Source organism: Ascidiella aspersa, chromosome 8 (genome assembly GCF_963924565.1).
Source record: "Ascidiella aspersa chromosome 8, kaAscAspe10.2, whole genome shotgun sequence".
NCBI classification, from domain to species: Eukaryota; Metazoa; Chordata; class Ascidiacea; order Phlebobranchia; family Ascidiidae; genus Ascidiella; species Ascidiella aspersa.
This window is the reverse complement of record NC_139454.1, coordinates 8,278,742-8,303,355: the sequence shown is the minus strand read 5'-3', so window position 1 is coordinate 8,303,355 and position 24,614 is coordinate 8,278,742. Positions and strand designations below refer to the sequence as shown.

General features: G+C 35.0%; 1 protein-coding gene across 1 annotated transcript; it reads right to left on the bottom strand.

Annotated features, from left to right (window-relative positions):
* Positions 1–1,991: 1,991 nt before the first annotated feature.
* On the bottom strand, positions 1,992–10,527 carry LOC146135640 (receptor-type tyrosine-protein phosphatase alpha-like). Its single transcript, XM_083396098.1, has 18 exons — positions 10,523–10,527; positions 10,210–10,379; positions 9,749–9,869; positions 9,032–9,096; positions 8,597–8,772; positions 8,317–8,410; positions 8,188–8,252; positions 7,784–7,918; positions 7,528–7,671; positions 7,267–7,415; positions 6,751–6,886; positions 5,870–5,973; positions 4,966–5,072; positions 4,532–4,599; positions 3,593–3,733; positions 3,102–3,235; positions 2,600–2,735; positions 1,992–2,527 (listed from the first exon to the last, which is right to left on the bottom strand). The coding sequence occupies exons 1-18, from the start codon at positions 10,525–10,527 to the stop codon at positions 2,450–2,452; spliced, it is 2,028 nt and encodes a 675-aa protein (XP_083252224.1). The 3' UTR covers positions 1,992–2,449.
* Between the last annotated feature and the right edge of the window lie 14,087 nt (positions 10,528–24,614).

Here is a 24,614-nt window from a genome sequence, read left to right as displayed (position 1 = left end):
CAAAAACAAATTAGGGGTCCGCGGTAAAAAAGTTTAAAAACCTCTGCTTTAAATGATGGTATGTGCAATGTGGCTAATAAGCCATGGGTATCGGCAAATCATCAATGGTATGGTTTTCAAACTTGTTCAGCGTCTCACAAAGTAAGGTCGACCAATTGGTCTCCTTGAAAAGTTTTAGGGGTTCCGGGAATACAAAGCTTCAAATCGTAAATCCAAATCAAAGCAACATAGGTAAAAAATGGAACGAATCGAAAAAAAATATAAGAATAATCTGTTGTTTCTTACCGTTGTTACTTTTTGTATCAACTTAAAAAACATAAATTACAGGTTGAAGTATGAATATAAATAACTTAGTTACTTTATATCATCATGTCAGTATACCATATTGCACTTGGACTATGTTAAAATTGATATCTAAATAACAAAAGTTTTTTTCCGCACTTTAGCAGTAAAAAAATCCTTTTAACTAAAAAAAATTGTCAACTTTAAATGACTGTTGAGTTATTTTAAGGACGGAAATATAGTCGTTAAATCGATTAAAGAATAACACGCGAAACGCTTTTTGTCAATCAAAGGCAGTGAAGCAATAAAAAGTCGTTGTAGTTTATTTGAATGCATTTTAGAAATGTTTTATGAATCATAAAATATATATTTACACGATGTAAATAGTGGACATGCTCTATTCCAGGGGTCGGCAACCTTTTTTGCACTGCGGACCGGTACAACATATATAGCTTGCCGGGTGTTAAGGGCAATTGTACAATGACTCTATTGTTGTTCTGTTAAAAGTGTGCCGCGAAATAGTTAAGATTTTTTAGTGTGTCGCGAGCCAAAAAAGTTTGGGAACCACAGTTTTAAACCAAACCAAAGTTTTTGTTTTCAATAAAAAAATACATTCAATTGTTGTTGACTTTTTTCCGGCTTTTTACGTACATTTTGGGTTTAAATAAAAATTATAATCTAGAAACCCTGCTACGGACCGGTAACGAACTCCTCGCGAACCGGCGGTTGCCGACCACTGCCCTAATCGAATCTAATAATAAAAGTGATTTTTTCTCAACATGTAACATAAATTGCTGACATTTAAACAACAGTTTTTAAAAGTGAATTATGGGGTATTTGCGAGTGTAAAGGGTTGCATGGCCAACGAGACAACCCAATATTGGCGACCCTTGTATAATATTGTAAACTTTCACGAGTAGCGACTATACCAACCGGCATATTTTTTTAAACACAATCAAAAATATAAATAACAGCGGATTGTGGGTTGTATCTTTTTTTCTAACTGACATACCTAAACAGAATGCTTACATACAAAACAAACAGGTTCCAATATAGCTACTCAAGAGCTATGTTTATCAGCAGCATACAGCGTTGGCAAGATCCGCCAGATCTAATTCTGAATTGCGCCCCCGTGTTATTTATATTATGCTAATACCTAAGAAGGAAATAAAGCTACTAGAAGAAGGCATACTGAAAAGCTACTAGAAGAAGGCATACAGAAAAGCTACTAGAAAAAGGCATACAGCAAATCTATTAGAAGAAGGCATACAGAAAAGCTTCTAGAAGAAGGCATACTGAAAAGCTTGTAGAAAGAAGGCATGCAAAACCAAAAAGAAGCAACATTATCCATCTGTAAATTTACTGTATGTTTAAATGAGACTCACCGCATGCTTTCATGTCTGTCAATGTTGGTTCTGAAATGAAAAAGCCCTCATGAGTTAAAAAGTCCACTTTAAAAACGTCAGAATAGAAGTTTAACGTAGCGGTGTTAAATATAATCAACACTCACCTGTTTTAAGTTTTCCAGATGTTCTCTGTGAGAACAGAATTAGAACTTTTCATGACTTCCCTAGTTTTGTTACTGCAAATATTAAGAGTCAATACAACAAAAGTCCACACACACCAGTACAAAGTTATGATAGTACATTTTAATTTAATTTATTGCACAGAATGATAATATCTGACAAAAAGAAAGTTTGATACTCCAGGCAAAGCACAGCATTTTATATATATATATGTTCTTCTCAAAACATCAAGTGCATATAATGTTTCAGCCCCTAAAAGTTATAAGATGCAATATAAGTGCATAATTAAAATAACGCGATAAAGAGACACTGATATAAACATAAAAGTAGGTTTCAATTAAATGACATAATATACCATTTCTACTAAACAAGATTTTCAGATTTCGCCATAAATCATTTGGTAGATTTACGCCTTAAAATTGGTTCAAACAAACTGCGTTCGTGTTTAGAGCGCACATGTAGACATTGCAAATTTAACTTGTTATACGACTGCCAATCGGCCTCAATTATAAAGCTCAAATGAACACCCCGATAGAATACTCAAATAAGTAATACAATATTAAATGAAAAGACAACAATACATGCTAACCAACAATACAATTCAGATTTGCCATAAAATATATACTTTGGTAGGCCAAAAGTCAATTAGTGAAATTAGCGTAGCTTGAAAATGAATCGATGTAGGATTTCATCAGTGAATAACAGCATTCGTAGTGGGCCTGTATGGTAAATTTATGTATTACAACCACATGTATTGTACAGTATTACAAATAGAGAAAACAATGCTTTACCTTATCTAAGGTAACTCCCGGCAAACAGTCCTGTGTGTCTTTGAACGCCCGATAAACGTCCACCATCATCTCAGCTTTGTAACGTGCCACCAAGTTCCAGCAAATACAAAACATCGCAGGACGAGTGAAATCGTGTCTAAACGAAAAATGGCAATAGTTTAAATCGCGTTGTTTCACAAAAATGCAGCAAATAAAATAACGGAGTGTACAAAAAGGCACACTTTCATAATGCTGTTTGAAATTCTAAACTAAAATTTGTTGTATTGCCCTTATGCACTACATCGGGTTTGTTGCGAATTAGTTTAAAAAACGACTAAAGTGGTGGCGTTTCTAAAACTTTCAGATTTGCTGACATATTTTGAAGCACACCAAGCAATTTGCCGCAAACAAACTGATTACGTTGAAATTTGCTTGCAGCCCAAGGGGACAAACTACGCAACAAGTGCATAGTTTACGAGCATTGGTGCAAACGAGTTTTGACTAACATACAGCAACAACTTACTTGGCAAGCAAGATCATGTTCTTGTTTGAGTTGCCTTTCAGATGCGAGTCGATGACAGAAAAGATATTGAACAAATCCTCGTTTGGTAAACCCTGGCTCGACCAACTGTCGAACTCAAGTTGAGTTATAGGGACCTAAGTGTCAAAATTGTTATTTTATTTCAACTAATCTTAGTTCATTTGGAGATGTGGTAGGTGTTGTATAACGTATTTAATACACATTTCTTTTTCCATACCGATAAACAAGAAAGAATCACATTAACAAAAAAATTACTAAAGTCTTGCGGAATATGTATATCATTGAATTAATGTTAAAATATAGACACAATATTAAAATGTACTAAAAGATATTAATTAAATATTGATTAAAAGGGCACTAATTAACAATTGATTTTGTGAGCTAAATGTTTTTTTATTTTGAATAAAGGAATAAAAAGAACTTTAACTTTAAGTAGAGTTTGAATCTTGAAACATTAACAGTGCGATACTTGCCTTGATTCCACGTTGCTTGCTCTCCACGGTGAAACGTGTTTGGATCACTGATTTTTCAACACATTCAGATATCTTGCTCACAACGATATCTCCGAATTCCTGGTTGATGTTGGGCGGTTGAGGCCAATGATGAGAATCAAGCTAAGAGTATAAATATGACAAAATATTGCGAACGTGACCAATTTCTTCATTCAGAAGGGTTTAGTGTTATATTCTGTTAATAAGAGTCACACAAACTATATATATAGCTTTCCATGTTTAAAAATATAAGTTTTTTTCTCGCCCTTAAAACTTAAAAGAGTATGACATTTTAAGCTGTAAAAGGGCATAAACTTTTAAGTGTCACCAATACTATCATATAAATGGCAAAAATCTTGACTTACCCTTGTAATATGTATTTGTGGCTTCACAAATAATATGTATGTGTGGTAAACCGATTATTTATAGTTTCTATGTGTGTTATTGTTTCTCTGTTTTATCGTTTGTACGCGTGTTTTCGTTTTCCTCTTTCTTTCTCACTCACATAAATTATATCGCTTTTCCACTTTTGCACCTCACCTTTCACGCTTTATTTCTTATCTTATCACGTTTTCTGTTGGCACCCAATAATTAGTTATGTTTTGAAACGCACACCTTTTTTTCGCTCGTTATAGTGAATGGGTACGCGGAATCTAATGTGGGCAGTCGCGTTTGGGGTCTAGCTTGAGTGCATTTCATTGTAGAAAACCTTGGGAATTAACGTTTAGGTCACCGTTTTAGGCGTTGGCCGCTTTTCGTTGTTTCAGTGTTTTAGTATTTTACTGTCGCTTATTTTAATACAAGTAAAATACACGCGTTGTAGCGCTTGGCACTTGGCAGGACGTTAAGTAGAGTTCTGGATTAGTTTGGCGTAACATTTGTTGAATAATTTTATTTTTTTTCTTAAGCTACAATACAGACCTTTCCCAGCGCAACGATGAGTCCAACTTCCCTCTCAAAAGTGATTGACCAAAAGTCTTCAGCCTTGTCTTTGTTGGGTTGGTCGACACGATAACACCTTCAACCCTCGCATAAGTCTGAAATAATAAATCCAAAAATTTCTGGTCGTTTTTTAGTCTATGCTTTATATCTCAAGGTTGAAATGTCTTACCTCGACCGTGTAGGCGGAGAAATTGTCCGATTTTGGCTTGTCTGTAACAAACAATATCTGCTTAAACTTGTAATTTCTTAAGAACCTGGGCAATGTTAAGGTTAAAAGCCTTGTTTAAATGCGTAACGTCACATCGCAGTTCACATACCTATATATAATACTGTATAGGCGTTGACATTTAAAATCATAGGAAGCAGATTGAAAATATGAACATAATTTTAAATTAAGTCAAGCACATACTTACAGTGAATAAGTGGCAAATCATTGATTCTAATTGGAGATTTCGGTCGGTCATCTTTGATAAACTTCAGCTTGTTGAATTCCACGGATATTGCGTTGTTGAGAGGATTCCTAGTACAAGTATGGTGGGTTTTAAAAGAATTCCCAACAAGTGTCAGCTTCCGTTAGTAATTGTTTCGCAATAAATACAGTGAACTTGATTAAAAAACATATTTTTTCATAGCCTTCGAAGCTTGTATGCATTTCCGGTATTACAAGCCATTTGTTAACACGTACGACTTCAGAAGGACAAGACAATGATATGTCATATACTTTAACGCGGTGTTTAGGCTTTATACCAAGATTGCCCTTCTGCTGCCTAATTAAGCCTGATAATCAACCAGCAGTGGTTTATAGATTATAGCGAAGAATGACATTGGCAACAAATTCTACCAACTAATGAAAATATATTTTTAGTTCAAAAATATTGAAGATGCAACAGACATGGCATCAAATCAAAGTGCATTTAGTATTCACAATTATATTAATTACTTTCCTAAAGTTCATGAAAACATGCTAATAAGGACATTTTTCATATAAAACTGCCTATACCAGACTACTCACTTCTAAACTGTAAAACAGGTTTATTTATTGCTATTCTATTTTAAGCAATGCAAAAAAAGTAAAAAAAAAAAAATAGGAGTAGGATAATTTTTTGTTTAATTGTAACGGAAATCTGAATTTTTAAATTGACGTAGCACAGTCAATACTGAACCAAACATGGTCAGAACTGGTTTGTGGGTTTTTTAGAAGCAACTTAACAATTCCAAGGGTCCCACTGAAATTCGTCAAAAAAGAGTTTTTTTTTGAACAACCCTAATATGTATTATACTGTAAAAGTACCAGTTTGTGATACTTCCGCATCTTACCCTTGCAGTTCCTTATGCTTGCTTATTAAACCTTCAGCATCGCTGTCGGAATTTCCCAGCACGTGAATTTCGTAAAGTAGCTTGTGCAGAAAGACGTATTGAAGCTATTTACAAATATGACAGTTATAAATATTTTTATGAATTTGGCAATGTATTTGTTTTGAGGCTGTTGCGGTCTTGCAACATCTTTAGCCGTTAGTAATTATACTTCAGGAATACTAAATTAACACACTCAGTACCCCAATGGGTTTTAAACATTTGTGCATTTCATAGGCGCCGGTTACCACGGCATTCACCTCGCCGCTATGGTATGACTAGCATGTGAGATCACGCCATTATCGTGTATATGAGTAAAAATTGTTTGATTATGGATTCGTTATGTTGATGAAATGGCAAAGTTACTGTTAGGGATTTCTTATTGTGGTTATAGTTAATATTAGGGTATTTGTCGCTATGTATTGCTGCAGTTTTGAAAATATATTCTATGATAAGGGAAATTGTTATGTAAAAGTATTTAATTAGTTGTTCATTGTTTAGCCGAAAATATATGTAATAATGCACAAGCTCGTTTTTGTTGTAAATAATTAATAATGGTAATTACGTTTCTTGGTATTTTTGAGAACCAGGCAGATATTTTTACTGAGGCAGAACATTAGCGCTAAGATAAAAACAACTAGAACTCACGCTAAATTGTTATTTACGATATATAAGGTCGTAAAATTGGTGTCCCCGAGTATCGTAAAAGAGGCACTCTTAGTTAAAGTCGGATTAAAGAATCTGTTTAATTAAATCCCTTTAAAAACTGTGTAACATTTCTATTTTTCTTTATAGTATAGTGCACACTCTCCAGACAATTTGCAAACAATTTTATTCCACCTTACCACAGTCTGAACCATCTCCATCCTCTGTTCCCTCATATGCATGACAGCTTGGTAGACGTCGATGCTTGATCTCGTCTTCATCTCCTCCAGCAAGTAATCGAGTCCGATGAAGGTCCCTGTTCTTCCCGCTCCGGCACTGGAAGAGCAACAAAAACTAATTGGCTAACTTCACAATTAAAACAGTTAGGATTTTGTATCGCCTTAGAAGGTTATGGGTGCTTGCGTGTTACGTTAGCCAATATAGATAGACAATTGACTGACGACTTATTTTACTAACAACCATAGCTCAGTAGTTAGAGCAACGTTCCTGGCATCGTAAGTTCGAATCTCACCACGGGCAATTTTTTTTCTTGCTTTGCCTAGCTTAAACGTAAATTATTAATAAGCTGAAGTATTTCAACCTAGCAAACAATGGTGTAGTATATTTAATATCTGTAAAGAGGGTAATATCTGTAAAGAGGGTAAAGCAGAACTTTGGCAACTAATTGTGTATGCCAAAAACAACATCAGTCTAACCTGCAATGTACAACTGTTGGTTGGTTTTCTCCGAGGTTTTGCATCATTTTGCTGACGTCATTGTAAAGTCGCAGCAATCCGCTGGTTGTGGCTGGGACGCCATGGTCAGGCCAAGCTGTGAAGTGGAACTGGGTGATCGTTCGAAGCTCCTGTGAAGAAGAATAACGGAAGTTAAGTTACGAAAATTAAAAATGCTTATATAATGAGTTGTTAGCATAAATATCTCATGAAATAGTTACATAGTACAAGTTAATGACTTACTGTTGAATATTCGTTATTCGCTTGTTCGACCGACATTTTTCTGATGACGTAACAGCCCTTGTTGATGACGTCTTCGGTTTTTACGTTGATCTTTCCACGAGTCAAAGTTTTGCCCTTTTCTGGCCAGTACTGGTTGCACTTGCACTGTAACAATTTATAATTGAATTCACATTTAGTTAAACAGTGGTAAACCCTAATTGATTTTTTTTCGAGTCTTTTTTTCTAATCAAATGGAATTGTCGAAATTCATAGTTACCTTTCCTTTTTCGAATAGATTAGCGAGCATAACGACAACCCTGGAGTCTTGTTGCCATATCATCATCCAGAAATCACCAATTGTGTTATGATTCGGACCCTGGGTGGCAATCCACTTTGGAGTTTTATCAAAGCCCTAAATAAGCAGAAATTAAGATACAACAGTTTATGTAAAATTTCCTATTTGTAATGTACGTTGATAGCCACGTAGCCCCGTCTTAAATCGATTTTTATTTACAAGACATTATCTAATTACTTCCATGTATCCGACTTTTTCGGGGTGTTTGTTTGGTAAAAAATTGTCCGTGATAACTAACAGGGTGGTTTTAAAACTAAATAAAATAAATTTCAATGTTCAAACATATTTACTTTGACTTGAACAAGTTCTTGTATCGCATTTCTCACCTCAATAATCGAAGCATTTATATAATTATAGGTTGTTCCCTGCAGAGGTACATAGTTGTTGTCGTCTAAAAATATCATTTAAACGTTGTTATTTAATACCGTTTTTTTAAACAAAAGCAACACGCATACATGGAATGATGTTCTTGTATCGATTTCGGCTCGCATTTTCTTCTCTTTTTGCAACTTCGGTGGTGAAAAGAGAGACAGTAGACGTTTTGATCAGCTGTTGGAATAATATTTCATGATAAACACAGTCCTGTAGAAAATCAATCCAGTATTTCAAGGTTGTCTAAAACTTCCATTAAAGGCCATTCGCAAAATAATTGAATTTTTTTAAATACCTTATAATAATACAGCAAAACTTGTAAATGTTTTACTTTCACGGGCATAGTATGATAGCGAAACTTACAGCAAATTGCCGATTCCACTCAGCGTGGTTCGCTTGCACACTGGCAAGGTAATTCCCCTCGAGGCTGACAATGGGTATGCTTGTGACGTCATTTTGCGGTGCGTGATTTAAATCGACATTCCCGTAAGGATTCTCCTCATCCTCACTTTCTTCGGCGTTGAGGCCGACATCTCTCGCTGAACGATGCCAAATAAAATCTTTATCGAAAAACTCTTTAGTTTTTATTGTAAAACGTAAGCAGTTAGACTACAAATTGATGAGAGCCAATGAAATATGGTTGGACCAGAACTCATGAAAAAGTAAAATGTCTTCAGCACTTCTCTAGTCAAAATTATCAGCCTAGTTTTTAAAGCATGAATCTGATTCTATACCGTAAACGTTGACACTGATATAGATATGAGTTGTCATTGTCATTAAAAGTTCATTTAATGTCACCTCTGATAGGCGGTAGAAGACTGGATCGCTTCTTTCTTCTCGGAATAAACCCATGAAGAGCAGTTCTGTGACGAACAAAGTTTTATTCTGGTGTGCACAACCTTTTAGCTGGTGACGACCGTCTTTTTTTGTCTCACGGCCGCCAGTAGCAATTTTGTTAGAGATGGCTTTAGAAACTTAAGTCACACCGTAACGTCATTAAACAATTAAACCTTAAAAAGACATGTGTTCTCTAACGAACTCGTGCGAAATCATGCAACTATATTAGGTAAACACGAGTTTTCTTCAACGCACGGCCGCCAACACTTGTTTTTTTCCTAAACATGTGAACGGCCACAAAAATTAATGAAACGACCCCAGGTTTTGCCCCACTCGTCTAATTTATAGGCCGTCAGTGTTCAGGATATAGGTAGATAACATGCACTTCTGACAAAACATTCCATTGCTTGATTAAAATACAGTTAATATACTGGCTTACAATTGCAGAAACTTCAGTGTTCAGGTATTTTAAATATTTCTTTTTATTTAGTTATTTAAGTTGGTTTTAAGTTGGTAACAACAAATTTCAGTTTAAGTTTATATTTCATTATTCAAAATGGCCTAGCAATAGTAATACCTGTTAGTTTTATTTGATAATTTTTTATCAGATGATAAGAAATTGTACGTAGACCTACTAGCCGACCACTTACAGGCTCGCGTCACTTCAATAATATTCACCTGTAATAGAAGGCCAGTGCCAGCAAAATAATGACGATCAAAATCGAGCCAACTGTCCCTCCTACAATTGGTGCAGGGTTGCTTGGCGGGGAGTGAGATGCAGTCGTTACAGTAGCAGGTGCTGCAATGAAAGGTGCGCTAGGGAACTGAAATTATCTTTTAAATTGGTAACTTTTGAGTTGCTTGAAACTACTGAATCATTGGAACTTATACCGATGACTTGAATGTGAAAAACCAGGTGAAATAAGTCGGCAGAGTTCTACACCTCCGTAGTTTTAAATTTGTATAATAAACGTGTTCGGCCTTTAAGCTAGTATTAAACGCAATGGCGACATTTAAATAAAGCGATCTAATGGATTTATTTAATAAAAAAATTGAATATAGTATTAAAAACGTTGTAACAATCACTAATGTAAATTTGTTTCTATACAAAAAAGACTGATTTCAAAATAAAAACATACCTCTTGCACAAGTCCCAGTTGCTGGCAAGTTGGTTGCTTTGCATTTAGCGGTGACCGGCTGATATTTGACCTTGAGAGACACTCCTTCGCTTAGCTTAACCTTGTGCTCTACCGAGATCGCTGCAGACTTGGATATTTCCGAAGCAGTTCCGGTTTTTTCACCGCTAGATCTTTCGATAAACAGCTGTTAAAAACATTACGTAAGAGTTTATAGCAACTAGCATTTTGTAAATCCACATAGTATATATTTGTATGAATTACACCTAGGCATATTAAATATAAAATATGTTACTATTAATTAGCTTATTAACACTCCATTTTGCTATGCAATTTTTTATTTATTTATATAATACCATTTTGATAAAACAAATTCAAAATAACGTTAGACTTATTAACAAAATATAGTAGTGATTAGGCCTGAATACGGAATTTATACAAAACATAGGCAAACCTTGACGGATGAAACACTTGGCAATACACTTTCCGGAAATTTTATTTTAACAACACATTGGTTGCCTTCAAGAGAAATGCTACCATTAACGCTCTGAAAAATACTGGACGTTGATCCGTTGGCCGTGGAAGGTTCTGGAAGTTGCGAAATACCAGGAAACAAATTCAGCTGAAAATAGAATCAGGAAACTCCATTCACTTAACAAAGCGGAAATGTTGTTTAATAATAAACTGTATATTTCAAAAAAGTCCGGGGAAAAAGCTGTGCGGAATATATTCAATGCATTTTGATATTTATTTGAACTGTCATTTGTAACGTTAAACAACTTAAGAGTTGACTTACCGCAACTGTGTAGTTTTGGTCAGATGCCAAATTTCTTATATTAGCTGTGTACACATTAGTGGAGGAATGTTGAGTGACATTCGTGTTGCTGTGGAAAGTATTGGAGCTGATCTTCTGAGCAGCAATGACGTATGGAATACTGCCTTGGATTCTAGCTTTATCTTTCCACTTCACATCAATGCTTTCTGGATGGCAGTTGCTTACCTCCAAAATCTCAATCACTAGAATTAACAATTATTGTTGGGATATACTGAACTGTCAGAAAGGCTCAGTCCATTTTCCAATAAAAATAATACTAACGTTATCGAAAAATTTCAGATTTAGTTTTTAATAAGCCGCTATTTAAAAAATATATATATATTCCTAAACAAGAACAGCAAAATTACCTGGAAAAACGCAAAGAAATATGTGTAATTCGGAACAACTTGCTGCGTAGGAGTTGCTTGCATTAGCTTTCAAACATGAAATTGTTCCACCTGAAAAATAAAAAATTTTAGCTTGTAAAACACAGAATGCGTGTTATATGCAAGCTAATTAATATCGCCTATTTTTCTAACACGAGTAACTTGCCTTGCACCCACGTTCCATCTTTAAAAGAGGCGGGTAAAATTAAGGTTTTAATATATTCTGCATTAGGTAATTCTCCGCCGTGATCTGAACAGTACTTGCTGGCTGAATTGTAATTAAGCGATCCGTTGCCGTAATTGTAGTATTGAGCACCATGGAAAGTAATATCTGTCAATAATATAAGTGTTTTAATTTTGTTACTCACAACTTTTATAATCATATTCAACTACCTTTGTTGATAATGATGGTATGATTCTTTGAATCACCTATTGTGTTTTTAGCCCAACATTTGCAAGTTGCGTTGGGGCCAAATATAGCTGCTGCCTTTATACTGATTTGTGACGTCACTATGTAATCTCGACGGTGGTTGGTGACGTAGGTTGGCGAGTTATCGCTTGTGACGTTTTGGTTGTTGATGCTCCATTGAAAGGTGGTCAACTGGTCGGCGTCAAACGTGCAATTCAACGACTGTGATTGGCTGAATTTTGTAGCTGGTTTTGAGGAGCTCAAAAATGTTGGCCCAACTGTAATAGAATAAAGAGCAATATAGTATCGAGAATTGAGTGTTTTTAAGGATATATGGTGAAATGGAAAAAAGGTCTTATATAGTAGGCTATACTTTATGTGTTTACAGTGACATTTTTATTGCAGACTTTTTCTTAAGTTTAACCAACCTTCCAGTAAAGTACGATTTTCGGTTAGGATTTCGTTGTCGTCATGAGAAAGACAAATCGAATACTATTATTAAATTGTAAGACATTTTCAATCAAAATCTATGCTCAATGTTACAGTCCGCGAGTGAAACATTTTCTGGAGGTTCAAATTTCTGAAGTAAGCGAACTGAAAAGTTTGCCGCAATTCGAATTTAGTTAATAAAGATAGGGTGGATTAAGGTGTTGTAAATGTTTAACCGTTCAGAACGCGTAAGTAATCTGTTGTTGGAGCCGCAATACAGAGAGTTTCTTTTTAACTCAAATAGTTTTCAGACGTTCTTTTATTACCTCTAACTGTCAGTGTTTTTGTAACTGGGGCTATTTCACCGTCGCCCACTTTGTTGCTTGCATGGCAAATGTAATCTCCACCGTCAGCACGTGAATGTGGTTCTTCAAATGTAAGAGTCGTAACAGTCTTGAAGTTCACCTGAGTTTTGGTTTCCAGCTGTGTTACCTTTCCAACGCCGCTTGAAACGTTTTGAAAATCTCTATTAAAATAATGAACTAAAACTAAACATTCTATATTTGAAATTAGACATTGTGATAAATTAAGATACCGAAAATAAAATATGTTTGTATTTGTAGAAAATTAAATGGATTCTGTGGTGAGAATATGTTTGTCCGTCAACGATAAAATAAATTTTACTAAGGCCTACTTTGTCCAATAAACTTCTGGCGTTGGAAAGCCGTACGATGTGCAGTTAATTTGTTGTTGTTGTCCGTCTTTAAGTAATACTGTTGTCGAAGGGAGTGATATGTTAGCCTTCGCTGCAAACAAGAATGATGCGGTTAGATTTAGGAATCGGATATATTTAGGTACTTTACCCAGCTGAATAATGGGTACTGTACGATTTTACTTTGAATATTCAATTTCAATTTATGGTAGGTATATTAAACACAGACCAAAAAACGAAACATTCCATAGTGCAAACTTTTATATTTAGAGATTCGCTAAATATTTGGATAGTTTTGTTTTCAATAAATACCTTACAAATTAGTATGGCCAATGTAACAATACTAAATAAATTTAGGTTTTCGACAATTAGTCGACCGGTTTAAAATAAATAAATGACGAAAACCTTTTCGAGTGTGTTTTGAACTGTCACGCCCATGCAGCATTATTAGATAAAAATAAATATTTATTTATTAGCTTTGCTAGGAATATTCCGTCTGCGTGCCCAAAGAAAATATTACTTCGTGAAACGGCTTTGATCTGCTTGAACGCCATGTCAAAATTGGACAAATTTTAGGTAGCTTAAATCTAACATGAGTATCAGCAGCATTAGTAGACGAAAAAAAAATATTAATTACTTTTGCTAGGAAGACTCCGTCTTTGTACCCAAAGAAAAACTAAAATCTGATACTGAAATGTGTATCAACATATTCGTTGATATGACGAACTGATAAAATGTAGAAATATGTTTTGACTATGCAAGAATTCGCCATCATTCCTCATTTGGACGAAGTTTTTTAACAGAATTTGAGACGTACCTTGAAGTTGAAATGTTCTGCTAACAGCATGAGATTTGTCGTTGTTATTAACAGCTGTGCATTTGTAAACTCCAACTTGCTCGAAGCTTGCTGCGTTAAACTGAAGACGACCAATCTGTTTGTTATTTAGGCTGGTAACAGTTGTAATTTGATGTACCCGACGAGCCGAAACAAAGCTGATTGCTTTTGAATTTCTTTAAACAAACATGGTGTAATTTCAAGCAACACTAACATTTTAAGTAATCGTCATTACATGCTCCAGTTAACTGCTGGTGCTCGCCATCCATAAGAAACGCAATCCACATGGAAAGTAGCTGGAAACCCTGAGATGACCCACGGCGATGAATGGGATAGTGAAATGTTGGCACGAACTAAAATATTTAAAAAAATATAGATGCTATATCGCATTACTGAACTTTTGACGGTTGTTGTTTTTAATATGAAATTCAACGAGCATTAATATGAAATTCAACGAGCATTGCCACTTACATTATTGTTAGCGAAGAATACTTATTTTAAACAACAATATATGATAATGACAAATTAAATTTAAGTCAGAGTTTTTAAAACGATTATATTTTTTTCTTGTGAACTCGTAACAACTTTTACAAAACAATTAGCTGTTTACAGTGCAAATGTTTGACATTAAGTCACTTACTTAACATATCTAGAACTGTAAACTTCACTTTTCCTCCATTTTGAGCGGTGCAATTGTATCTTCCTCCTACTTCAACCATTGCTTTCGAAATATGAAGAGTCGCAGTTGATTTGTATTTCGAAGCTTCCGTCAAATTCGTTTGATAAAATAGATCGTTGTTGTTGGATGAAACTGCCACATCGTTAGTCCTAAAAGACCCGAAATGTTAGCGCACAAATGCTGGTAACACGTATTTATATGTCAGTGTGTCAATCATTATTTCAACTAAAAACGAGGTATTTGAACCTAGAAAATATTCAGCTCACGAACAATTGGTTGAATACATTTTGACTATCAAGAATATAGTTTTCAAGCAAGATTTGTTGCATAAAGGCTGTACTTCGCTGGTGCCTGGGCTTCTACAATTTCGTATCAAACTGAGTTTTTGTGGTTTTACTTAAAATAGTTTTAACGCAAATCAGTTGTTTATTCGGGTATATGCAAAACATTATTTGTAACTTTAAAGTAAAATCTGAGTCTTGGTGTCGTTCCTATTCTCTGATATTGCCAGGTTAACAGTTCAGTAGTTATCACCTAAGACAGTGCATTCTAACCTTTTTCGGTTCGAGTTACTTTTAATGCAAGTTTTGTTGTGCTACCCACAATGAGATGTGACCAAACGAATAAAGTTACGTAGAACCTGCATTTTTACTACTGTCGCACGTACTAAAATAGTTAATGTGACCCAACACATCTAATTGTTTTAAATAAGTGTTTGTGATATTGTTGCGTAAATGTTACGTAATGATATTGCAATACTTTCCCGATCTAATAGAAAACTGGGTCGCGACCCACTGGTTGGGAACACTGCTCTAAGACAACGCATACTCAGCAACGCAACTTCCAGGGTAACACAAAGTGCATTTTGTATGCGATTTAGGGTTTAGAAATGATTTTGACAAATTTTGTTCATTATTTGTGTTCTTTGTTTTCGTATAAAATTCGAAAACATAACAATTATGGATGTGCTACGATGGGTGTATTTTAAAATTAAATTTAAACAAACCAATTAATTCATGAATCACCACCAACCTCTTCCAAGAAACATTAGGCGTTGGATAACCATAACTGGTGCAGGTTGATGTGATCGATTTCTCGCCATAATTTGCTGTGATTACGATCGGTGTTGATAATGTCATGTTTGGTTGCACTGCAAAGATTTTCATTGGTGTCTTGACTTAAGAACGACTATAACGGGTTTTGAAATAAACGATTATGTTTGGCGTATTAAAGTTGTCTAAATATTTTTTAAGGCCTTCTTTTTAATTAACCGTTTACCTGGAATGGTATGTAAATGTGGACGGTAAAAAAAATAAAAGCGATAAAAGTTACAAGCTACCGCTGTACCTTGAAATAAGTTAACGCAGATTTATTTAAATGCAAAACGATCAATCCCTAGTAAGAAAACGCTATATGTTTTATCACTTAATATACCACCCAAATACCAACCTACATTACTGCTCCCAATACTTTTTCGTACTAATCCCAATACGTTTCGGTTTTCTATCTCTTGTAATGTTATAAAATGCCAGTTTTGTCATACTTTACCTGTCACAGTTAACGTTTGTGTTTGTTGGCCTCCAGCTGAGTTTGCCGCAACTTTACAAATGTAACTTCCACCGTCATGAACGTTCACAAGTCTGAAGTGCAGGGTTCGTTTTACGTAATATCCACTTGAAGATGAGGATTGGTAAGTGTGTCCGGCTGTGTCGGTAGGAACTAATGAGCCACTTCTAAAGAAGACAACAAGTAAAACATCTTTAATTTGTTATTTTAACGCTTAGCATGTACTTCTACCAGACCCATATGGTATGTTGGTGATTGACATATCATGTAAGTAATTAAATGATATATAAGTTGCAATTAACTTATATGGCAGCCCGGTCCGCATTCCACCATTTTCTGCCCAAAAAGATCCAGGCCAAATTTTTGTATTATGTATATGGTAGGGGCGCCAAACGACGTTGTAATATTACTATTCTGGCCGAACTATTGCGTCAGATGACGTCACTGGCTTGTATTATGCAAGTATTTCGACAGCAAATTTTTGTCGCAAAGTGACTGAAAGGAAGTCAGGACTGCGGCAAAGCATAAGTTAGTAAAATCGGTCATTTACACTATTGTGCTATAAAGTTACAATAAGTAATAACAACCCACCTCATCCAATCAACTTGTGGTGTCGGATTTCCTCTCGATTCGCAATTAACTTGCGTTGTTCCATGTGCAAGTTGCGTTGTTCCATGTGCAAGGTTTATTGCGGTGGGCGAAATTGCTATGGTCGCTGTTACTAAATTCGACCATAAAATTATGTTTTAACTCTGTAAAAATTTTTAGCATCTGCCGTCTGTTAAATGCCAAAACTTTAACAGATTCTCATTTTGCCCTCATCGCATTTTACCTACTATGAATCTTCTGTAATTTTTAGTTACGAAACTGTTGTCGTAAATTGGTTACGGCCTCTTTTACAATTTTTGGTGCGATGTTAAAAGTATACAATACTTTTTCCAAAAATAAAAAGAAGACTTTTTATCATTTAGATTGACTCCACTGTATAAATATATCCCGCTGCAATATGCGTCACACATAGTAGGCTAATTTTACAAATGAATTTAGTATTTTTTTGTGTTTATAACGGTTTAAGGACGAATGTTTTAGTTGCACGTTTGATTGACCATTTATATGTGTGATTAAAAAGTAATGTCGTTAATAACATAACAAAATTGCAATGTTCTTTGTAAGTCACTATACCTACCACGAACAGTTAAAGTCTTGCTTTTCACGCCACTTCCCGCCCAGTTGGTCGTCCTACATTCGTATGTTCCACCGTTTCCAGCGTCGTTTTGGATTCTGATGTGAAGAACAGAATTTCCTGTCGATCCTCCGCTTGTTGTAGTGGCTACTTGGTACACTGCAGTTGAAGAACTTGAAGATACCTCAGCGTTGTTCCTTAACAAAGATATTTTTTTATTTAAAGAAATGTTCGCTTTAGTTAGCTTTTTCATCAATAGATTTTGTGTGTCATTTTGTTAGGAATATAATTTTCGCCGCTTTGATTTTGAACAAGTTATCAACAGCATATGGGAAATAACATAGTTTACTTTTGTCTTCATCTTTGTGTATAAAAGTATTAAAAACGCTAAACTGGTTTATCACATTTCAAACAAATCTATTACAAACCTAATAATAGGTTTACTGTTTACAGAATTTAATATTATTTTAACAACTTAAATGCCAAACATTTCGCACTTAACACGAATATTTTTTACATCAAATGTTTGTTGTGTTTTAAAAAATCTTTTAGTCCTAAAGGCGCCAGACATACCCTGGAATTATCAAAAATAAAGTTTTGCCCACTTCTAGTATATATAAATGCTTTTTATTAAGTTTCGCACGAATTTATTGTGTCTTTTCAAACATCAAACGAAAGTTCAACAGCCTTATTCAAATATGCCATAAACTAGTTTAACCATATTATTTATCGCGTTTTCCTGCGATTTTAATGCACCTTTAGAGTAATTATGTATGACGTTCTGTTCACTCAAATAAAGGCCAATCTTTTTGATTCGCACAAACTTTTTTGTAAAATGACCTATTTTTAATAACATAAAAATTTGGCGCACCCCTCATAAACAGTTGTTAAAATAAAATGCTGAAAAACAACACGTTTCAAATTTTGAGATTACAACTGTCAGTCAACATTAATGACGCCACGCTGATACCTTTCTGAGTTGTTTTTTTCCCGCGACTTGCAAACATGTTGCCAACCCTTCCCGTAAGTTAAATATGTCGGCAAAGGTTAATTTATGGGAAATAAACCACCTCACCTGAACCATCTACATTCAGGTTGGTGATAACCAGAACACGTACAATTCACAGGTGTCACTGAGTTAATGCTCACTGTCAGTGTAGTCGATGTGAGATGTAACACCGGAGAACCTGACATTTAAATTAAAGTTAAACCGACATTAACAGCAGCAGATTATATTCGTTGTGAAAGCTCATATTACTTTAAGTCTAGATTCAGACGGTTAACTATCTAAAACATAATTTTATAAAATTATAATACCTTTTTTAGAGATTTTAACGTAACAAAATGATTACAACAGTTGTTCAAGTTTTTTTAGATACAAGTATAAAGTTTTTTTAGATACAAGTATAAACATTATATTATTTTGCAATTATTATCGCACTTTTTCCGGATCAGGGATTTTAAACTCATGGGTATAGTGACCAAAAAACGTCTGTTATGTTTAGTTTCAAATTTATCTCAATTTATTGAGATTAGTTCTAAGCAAGATTTTCCCAATATCTAAACAGTGTGGGAAGCAATATAAAGACACCATATTCACGCTTATAAAGATCTTAGTAAAGAAAACTAGTTCGCCAAATATTGCTTGTTATACTAACGCTTAGTAGCCTATCTCACACCGGTCGAGAAACACTGCTTTCTGTACCCTAGTATGTTTGATACTAAATAGGATATTTTTTGGCAAATCGTACACCCTCACAAATAAACATGTCGATTAACTTACTGCTACTTTTAACTATTTAGCAATCCTAATGTGGTCAAATTTTCAACATTGTAGTTATTTCCTTCATTCAGCAAAACCCCTTTTAGAATATATTACACAAAAATTATGTTTTCTTATAACTACGTGGAGTTAGCAAATCATAGTAAATTGAATCTAAATTTTCAAGGGAGAGTGCAAAAATCCAACCATAGCTATTCACGTAGAATTGAATTAGTTACAAGTTACACACGGGAAACAAAGCAATAATTTTCCAAATTATTGCGTAAAAAAATTATGGGTCCGGGCAAAAAATCAAAATCAAACGCCAAAAATATGCATTCATGCCGGAAAAGTTTTATGGCACATAGCTTCCCACTACAGAAGAAGAAACGCACAATTAGGCCATTCTTATCATTTAAAAACATAACAAAGGTTTTCAATTTAACTCCTGGAGGACATATTATTGTCAGTGCTAGTTTGATGTACTTATTGAGCATTTCTTAATTAAACTAATTGTTGTCTTCCTTCATTAAAAAATAAAGAGGTAAAGACGCCATAGGTCATTTCACGTAGAATATTTCTAACAAATTTGACAATGTAAATAAGTTATACAGAACATCACCTACCAAGTGAAAGCTTCACTGTCTCCACAACGGAACAAGTGCCAGCACTGTTGCTCGCAGTAAAAACGAAATCTCCGTTATGCGACAATGCGACAGAATTGATCACGTAAGTAAAGCTCGTTCCAACGATATTACTTATTACGTTGGTGTTTGTTCCACTATGTGCAACAGCCACGTTAAGAGGTTCGTTGTAAAAGCCAGATATGGTTCCGGTGAATGTCAAACTGCTCCCCAATGTTGGTGTGCTGGTTGGTAACGTCACACTGAAGTTGCGGGTTACTGCGTTTAAACAATCGAAAGTGACGTCGTTTGTCTTATATCTAAGATTTCTTGAAACGTTTTAAAAAGCTATTTAGTCCGATAGAAAAAAATACGATAACCTTTGGGATTAGGCTTATTTAAAAAACAAAATGAGTTTTAGTTTAGATCAATTTTTGTTCAACCGAGCTCCATCACGTCAAAGTAAAAATAAAATCGATTACACAAGGGATTTAGAAACGCAAGTGCGCAATGAAAAAACAAATAGTAAACAAGACATCATAAGTAGGGCGATAATTTTTTTACTTTTCAAAATACGTCGAAATTGTGTCAAAATTTACACGTTAGGTCAAAATTTGTCAAAATTATATAGTCAGAATCTAATGAAAATGCACATAAATTCTTTACAAAACGAAAAAACAACTATAAGCCAGCTTTTGAAAATCGTCGTTTAGTTTTTGCGAAATTTATCGTTAAATTTTATCAAAAATTGTAGTTTTGATTTATATTCAACGACAATATAACTGTACTTTATCTTCGTCATTAGAGCAAAATATGGTATACGCGAGCTGAATTAACCACAGAGGCCTCTCTGATATGGACAAAGGTATTCAACAGTATTTGCTGTCTTTTTCGCTTATGATTTGCAACTGCCTATTTCCTATTTCAAAAACATGGTTTACATTCTTCTGATTTGACATTTTATAGTTGTTTGTCTTTTTAAAATGACAAAAATATAGTATTTTCATGAATTTGCATAAACCCGAAAAATAACTGATTTGTGTGTTTCCGGTAATCATTAAACATCAAAAACGTTTGATTGACGACGCAAAGACACTAATGCCGTACGTTAAACAACAATAGGTTATTTATATCAATGTATTTTTAAAAGGTCAAAATTTTGTCAAAATAATTTTTTTTAGGTCAAAATTTGTCAAAATTTTAATTTTTCAGGTCAAAATTTCAAAAAAAAATGGGGACAAAAAATAATCGCTCTAATCATAAGCAATGTGGTTCGAATAACGCTACATTAAATAACGATTTGGGTTAAATAGCACATCATGCTGTATAACAAAAAGCTGTATAAGGATATGTCAGTGCGAACAGACCTAACGTATTAGCGGTATATCAGTTAACGCAATGGAATAGAACTGTTAGAGCTAGACAACTTGTCATTTCCATTAGCACCACGCACTTGCGCTTTGAAATCGCTTGTTATCGTCATTTTCCTTCCTAATTTGACCTTTCGAATCGGGCGAAAGTTGCTGTACACCCATTTGTGAACAATGTCACCCGAAATTTAGCATTTTATTTAATGGTAGAATTCGGCAAAGGGTCATTCCTTATTTAAATTTCAAGTGGAAAATTAAATCATTAAAATTTACCCTGGTATTCACATATGTAGTAGAATGTGCCAGTACACGCCGCATCTCCCCACTTCCAAGTGTAAGTATAACTGCCTGGTGAGCCAGATCGTTTTCCAGCAAGCACCATACAAGTTCCAGCGCCCGAAGGTCCCCTTCCACTTAACCATCCGTTATATTCGGGTGTAGACCAAGCGCTTCCTGTTTTCACAAATGGGTTAGGGAAGTTATTTAAATTTCAAAGAACTTCTTTTCCAATGATGAATCTAACGAGCGTGGTACACATGTATATTTTGAACACACCGTTAATAAATTATTTTGCATTGATATTAGAGTTATCTGTGCTATATAGGCAAATCTTAATACAACAATACAGGATTTTCAAATTAAAGAAAAACAATATATACCAGATACACCGACATAGGTTGAAAATGTTGTTCCGTTAGGCCACTTGAAATCGTTTCCAGAACGCTCCCCGCCGATGTAAGAGTCTGAAACATATTTATTTATTATTAATGTATATAACAGATACACAAATACCACGTTTGAAATCACATTTCAAATCAGGGGTCGGCAACCTACGGCCCGCCAATGTAATTTATCCGGCCCGCCGCCTCTTTGACAATTTAGACACGAGTCCATTTAAAATACTTCTTGACTATTTTAAAAACTTGAATGCGAAAAATGTTTGCGCTTCGCGCGAATGATATACATACAGTTTGTTTAGATTTTGATGCTGTTTTTGAACTAGATCAGCGCTTCTTTACCGTTGCGCCGTGGAAGGCTGCCAAGTGCGTCGTGGACAAACGGAAAACGTATTAAAAACTATTGGACAAATATTTTTGACCATTTTTTTTAAATGTAATAAAAACTCGCAAGAAAGTTAAAAGAAAAACGGTATACCAAAAAATCGCGCTTGCTTCGCTCGTCAGTGTGCCCGCACTTAATCTAGTCAACTTTATTAACTACTAAACCTATCTCGTTTCCGCAAAGTAGTTTTATTGCACTTTTCATTAGTAGTATGGGTGACGGCGTGTAAGCTCGAATTTTAAACCAAGCAAACGCTTTTTTCCCGCTTTGCGCCAACAGTTTACTGCCTCCTTAAATGTCATTAAACACGTTTTTAAATGCAAAAAATCCGAGGCCCGCCTGATTTACAGTTTTTGCATTTTAATTACACAAATGTTAGTTAACATTTTGTGCGGCCCAGAGAACCTTTGAGTTAGTATTTCGGCTCGTGACTAGAAAAATGTTGCCGACTCCTGGTTTAAATCTTAGTACTCACAAAAATCGGCACCTCCCATCCACCCGTTGCCAACCTTGTTACTTGCGAGAGTGCTGAGGTGCTTTTGTGTTGCTTCGTCAGGAATACTTGCCAAGTTACCACCTCCAGCAATGCAAGCTGACTTGGCGGTTGCTTGATTTGCCTTGCTACTTGAAAGCACGAAGTTTCTTCCCTTGCATGTTTTTGAGCCTTGAAAATATACGTTTTACGGACATTGTCCAACCATTTGCATAGATTCAAATGATTTTCAATTTTCAAATGATTTTTCCTTATATAGCCCGAAAAAAATTATTTAGCGAACCTAGTCGTGCTACTGAGGATATTGTTGAAATATCGAATGCCCAAACGGCAAAACACATCATTAATGCTTCAAATAAATTGAGCGTGTCCAACGGAAAGGTTCGTCTTTTATCACTCAAGAGAAACAATACGCAAATTTGTTTTTGTATGATTTTGGACATTTTGCGAGATACGAAGGTGGGGAAAAGAAACCTTAAAATTTTTTTGAAAGGTTGAATTTTAGACGACTTTAAAACGAATTTTTTAAAACGACTTTAAAACGAATTTTAAAACGATCATATCGGGTTTAACTTTAACGTTTACCATTAAACTATTAAAAAATCAACGTTGATAAAAAGCATTTGTATGGTTTAAAACTGAAATAAACAGTACAACGAATGATGTTTTATGCTTAAACTCGAATTGACAGGAATATACGTTCTGTTACAGCTTCAATATGTTTATATTGTAGGTTTGATGAAGCAGACCTGCAAATCGACCACGCATAGGCCGCGCAATCTATCAATGCGATCCGCGCCCACGATTTGATAACGCTTTTCAGATAATTTTTTAATCAGTGCGGACTTGTTTGTGTATTGCGTGATCATACGTTTCAGCTACACGATTGCGAATGATTGTTCGAGAAAAACATGAGTTTTTAGGATTAATTGCTTTATGAAGTCATGTTATGACGTTGCTTTGTAACGTCATCCCAAACGAATTGTCATTGAGCAACAGTATGGGCCCACGTAATTGTTTTCTTGTGTTGCGGTCCTTGTACCATTTTAAGTTGTGCACATATGGTTTGAAGCGAACGCATATAAATAAAAGAATAGCACGTTTTTTGACAACAAACCGATGTGTTTTCGTGGGTCATATTTCATCGTTAAAACATAAATTCGCCTTATGTTGTCCGATCTGCTTGGCGGCCATAACAATTTCAACATTTGGTACTGCGCATGCGCATGTCGGACTCAGGAGTCTAGTAGTTCTACGTGGTCTTACTCGAGTCCCGAGTCCGACTCCTTTCGTCAATGGAACAGATTGTTCCAAATGTTCACTAATCGTCATTTCTAAGAAAATCCTCGTAGCAAGCCAGTACGCTGAACCAAATGAATCCAACTAACGTACAACATGTAGCAAGATATCTCCTTTCTCCACAATAAAATTACTGCTTTACAATTTAAATATCACCGTTGTTTATATATACTGTAGGGTTGATGGCCTACAGACTGTTAAAACACCTTACGAGTAGCAAGCTAATAAGTTCATTTTTGAGCTAAAAAAGTGAAAAATTGTAATAAAACAACCATTTTCCAAAGCATGCTGTAGAACGTTTTAGACGAAGTTATGTACACAACATCACATTACAATAACCAAGTTTTTAATTGATTTCGCCAACAGGTGCCGCAATAACCAAGCGTCCCATTGGTCCCCATGATCCATGGGTCCCGCGAAACGTAATTTGGAGTGCCCAAAGATGAACCGTGCAAAACACTTGTTAATTGTATCCTTTCTATGTGCTAGGTATGTCATCTATCAATGTAAATATGCCGAAAGTGCCCCGACTATGTTACGCTTTTTTCGCGATGTTATCTTGTGAAAACTTCCGAGCAATATTAGGCTTTAAAATGAGGAGGTATGGCGATACACCAAAAGTAAATGGTCTTTAGCTAAGATCATTACTTTATATTTTGTTTTCCCTGTGCTTTTTTGGCCAATTTTCTAATAAAAAACAAATTCCATGGATACCGCACTTCCACTAAACATTATAGTAACCCATCTTCCCAAAACTTCTAATTTAATATCCTTACAAAATATCAA

Coding starts and splice junctions, on each gene's coding strand:
- LOC146135640 (XM_083396098.1), bottom strand. Junction 9,097..9,748: donor GCACTGGCCTTCTATTACAG/GTGAATATTATT, acceptor TGTTCGTCACAG/AACTGCTCTTCATGGGTTTA. Junction 5,974..6,750: donor TGGAGATGGTTCAGACTGTG/GTAAGGTGGAAT, acceptor ATTTGTAAATAG/CTTCAATACGTCTTTCTGCA.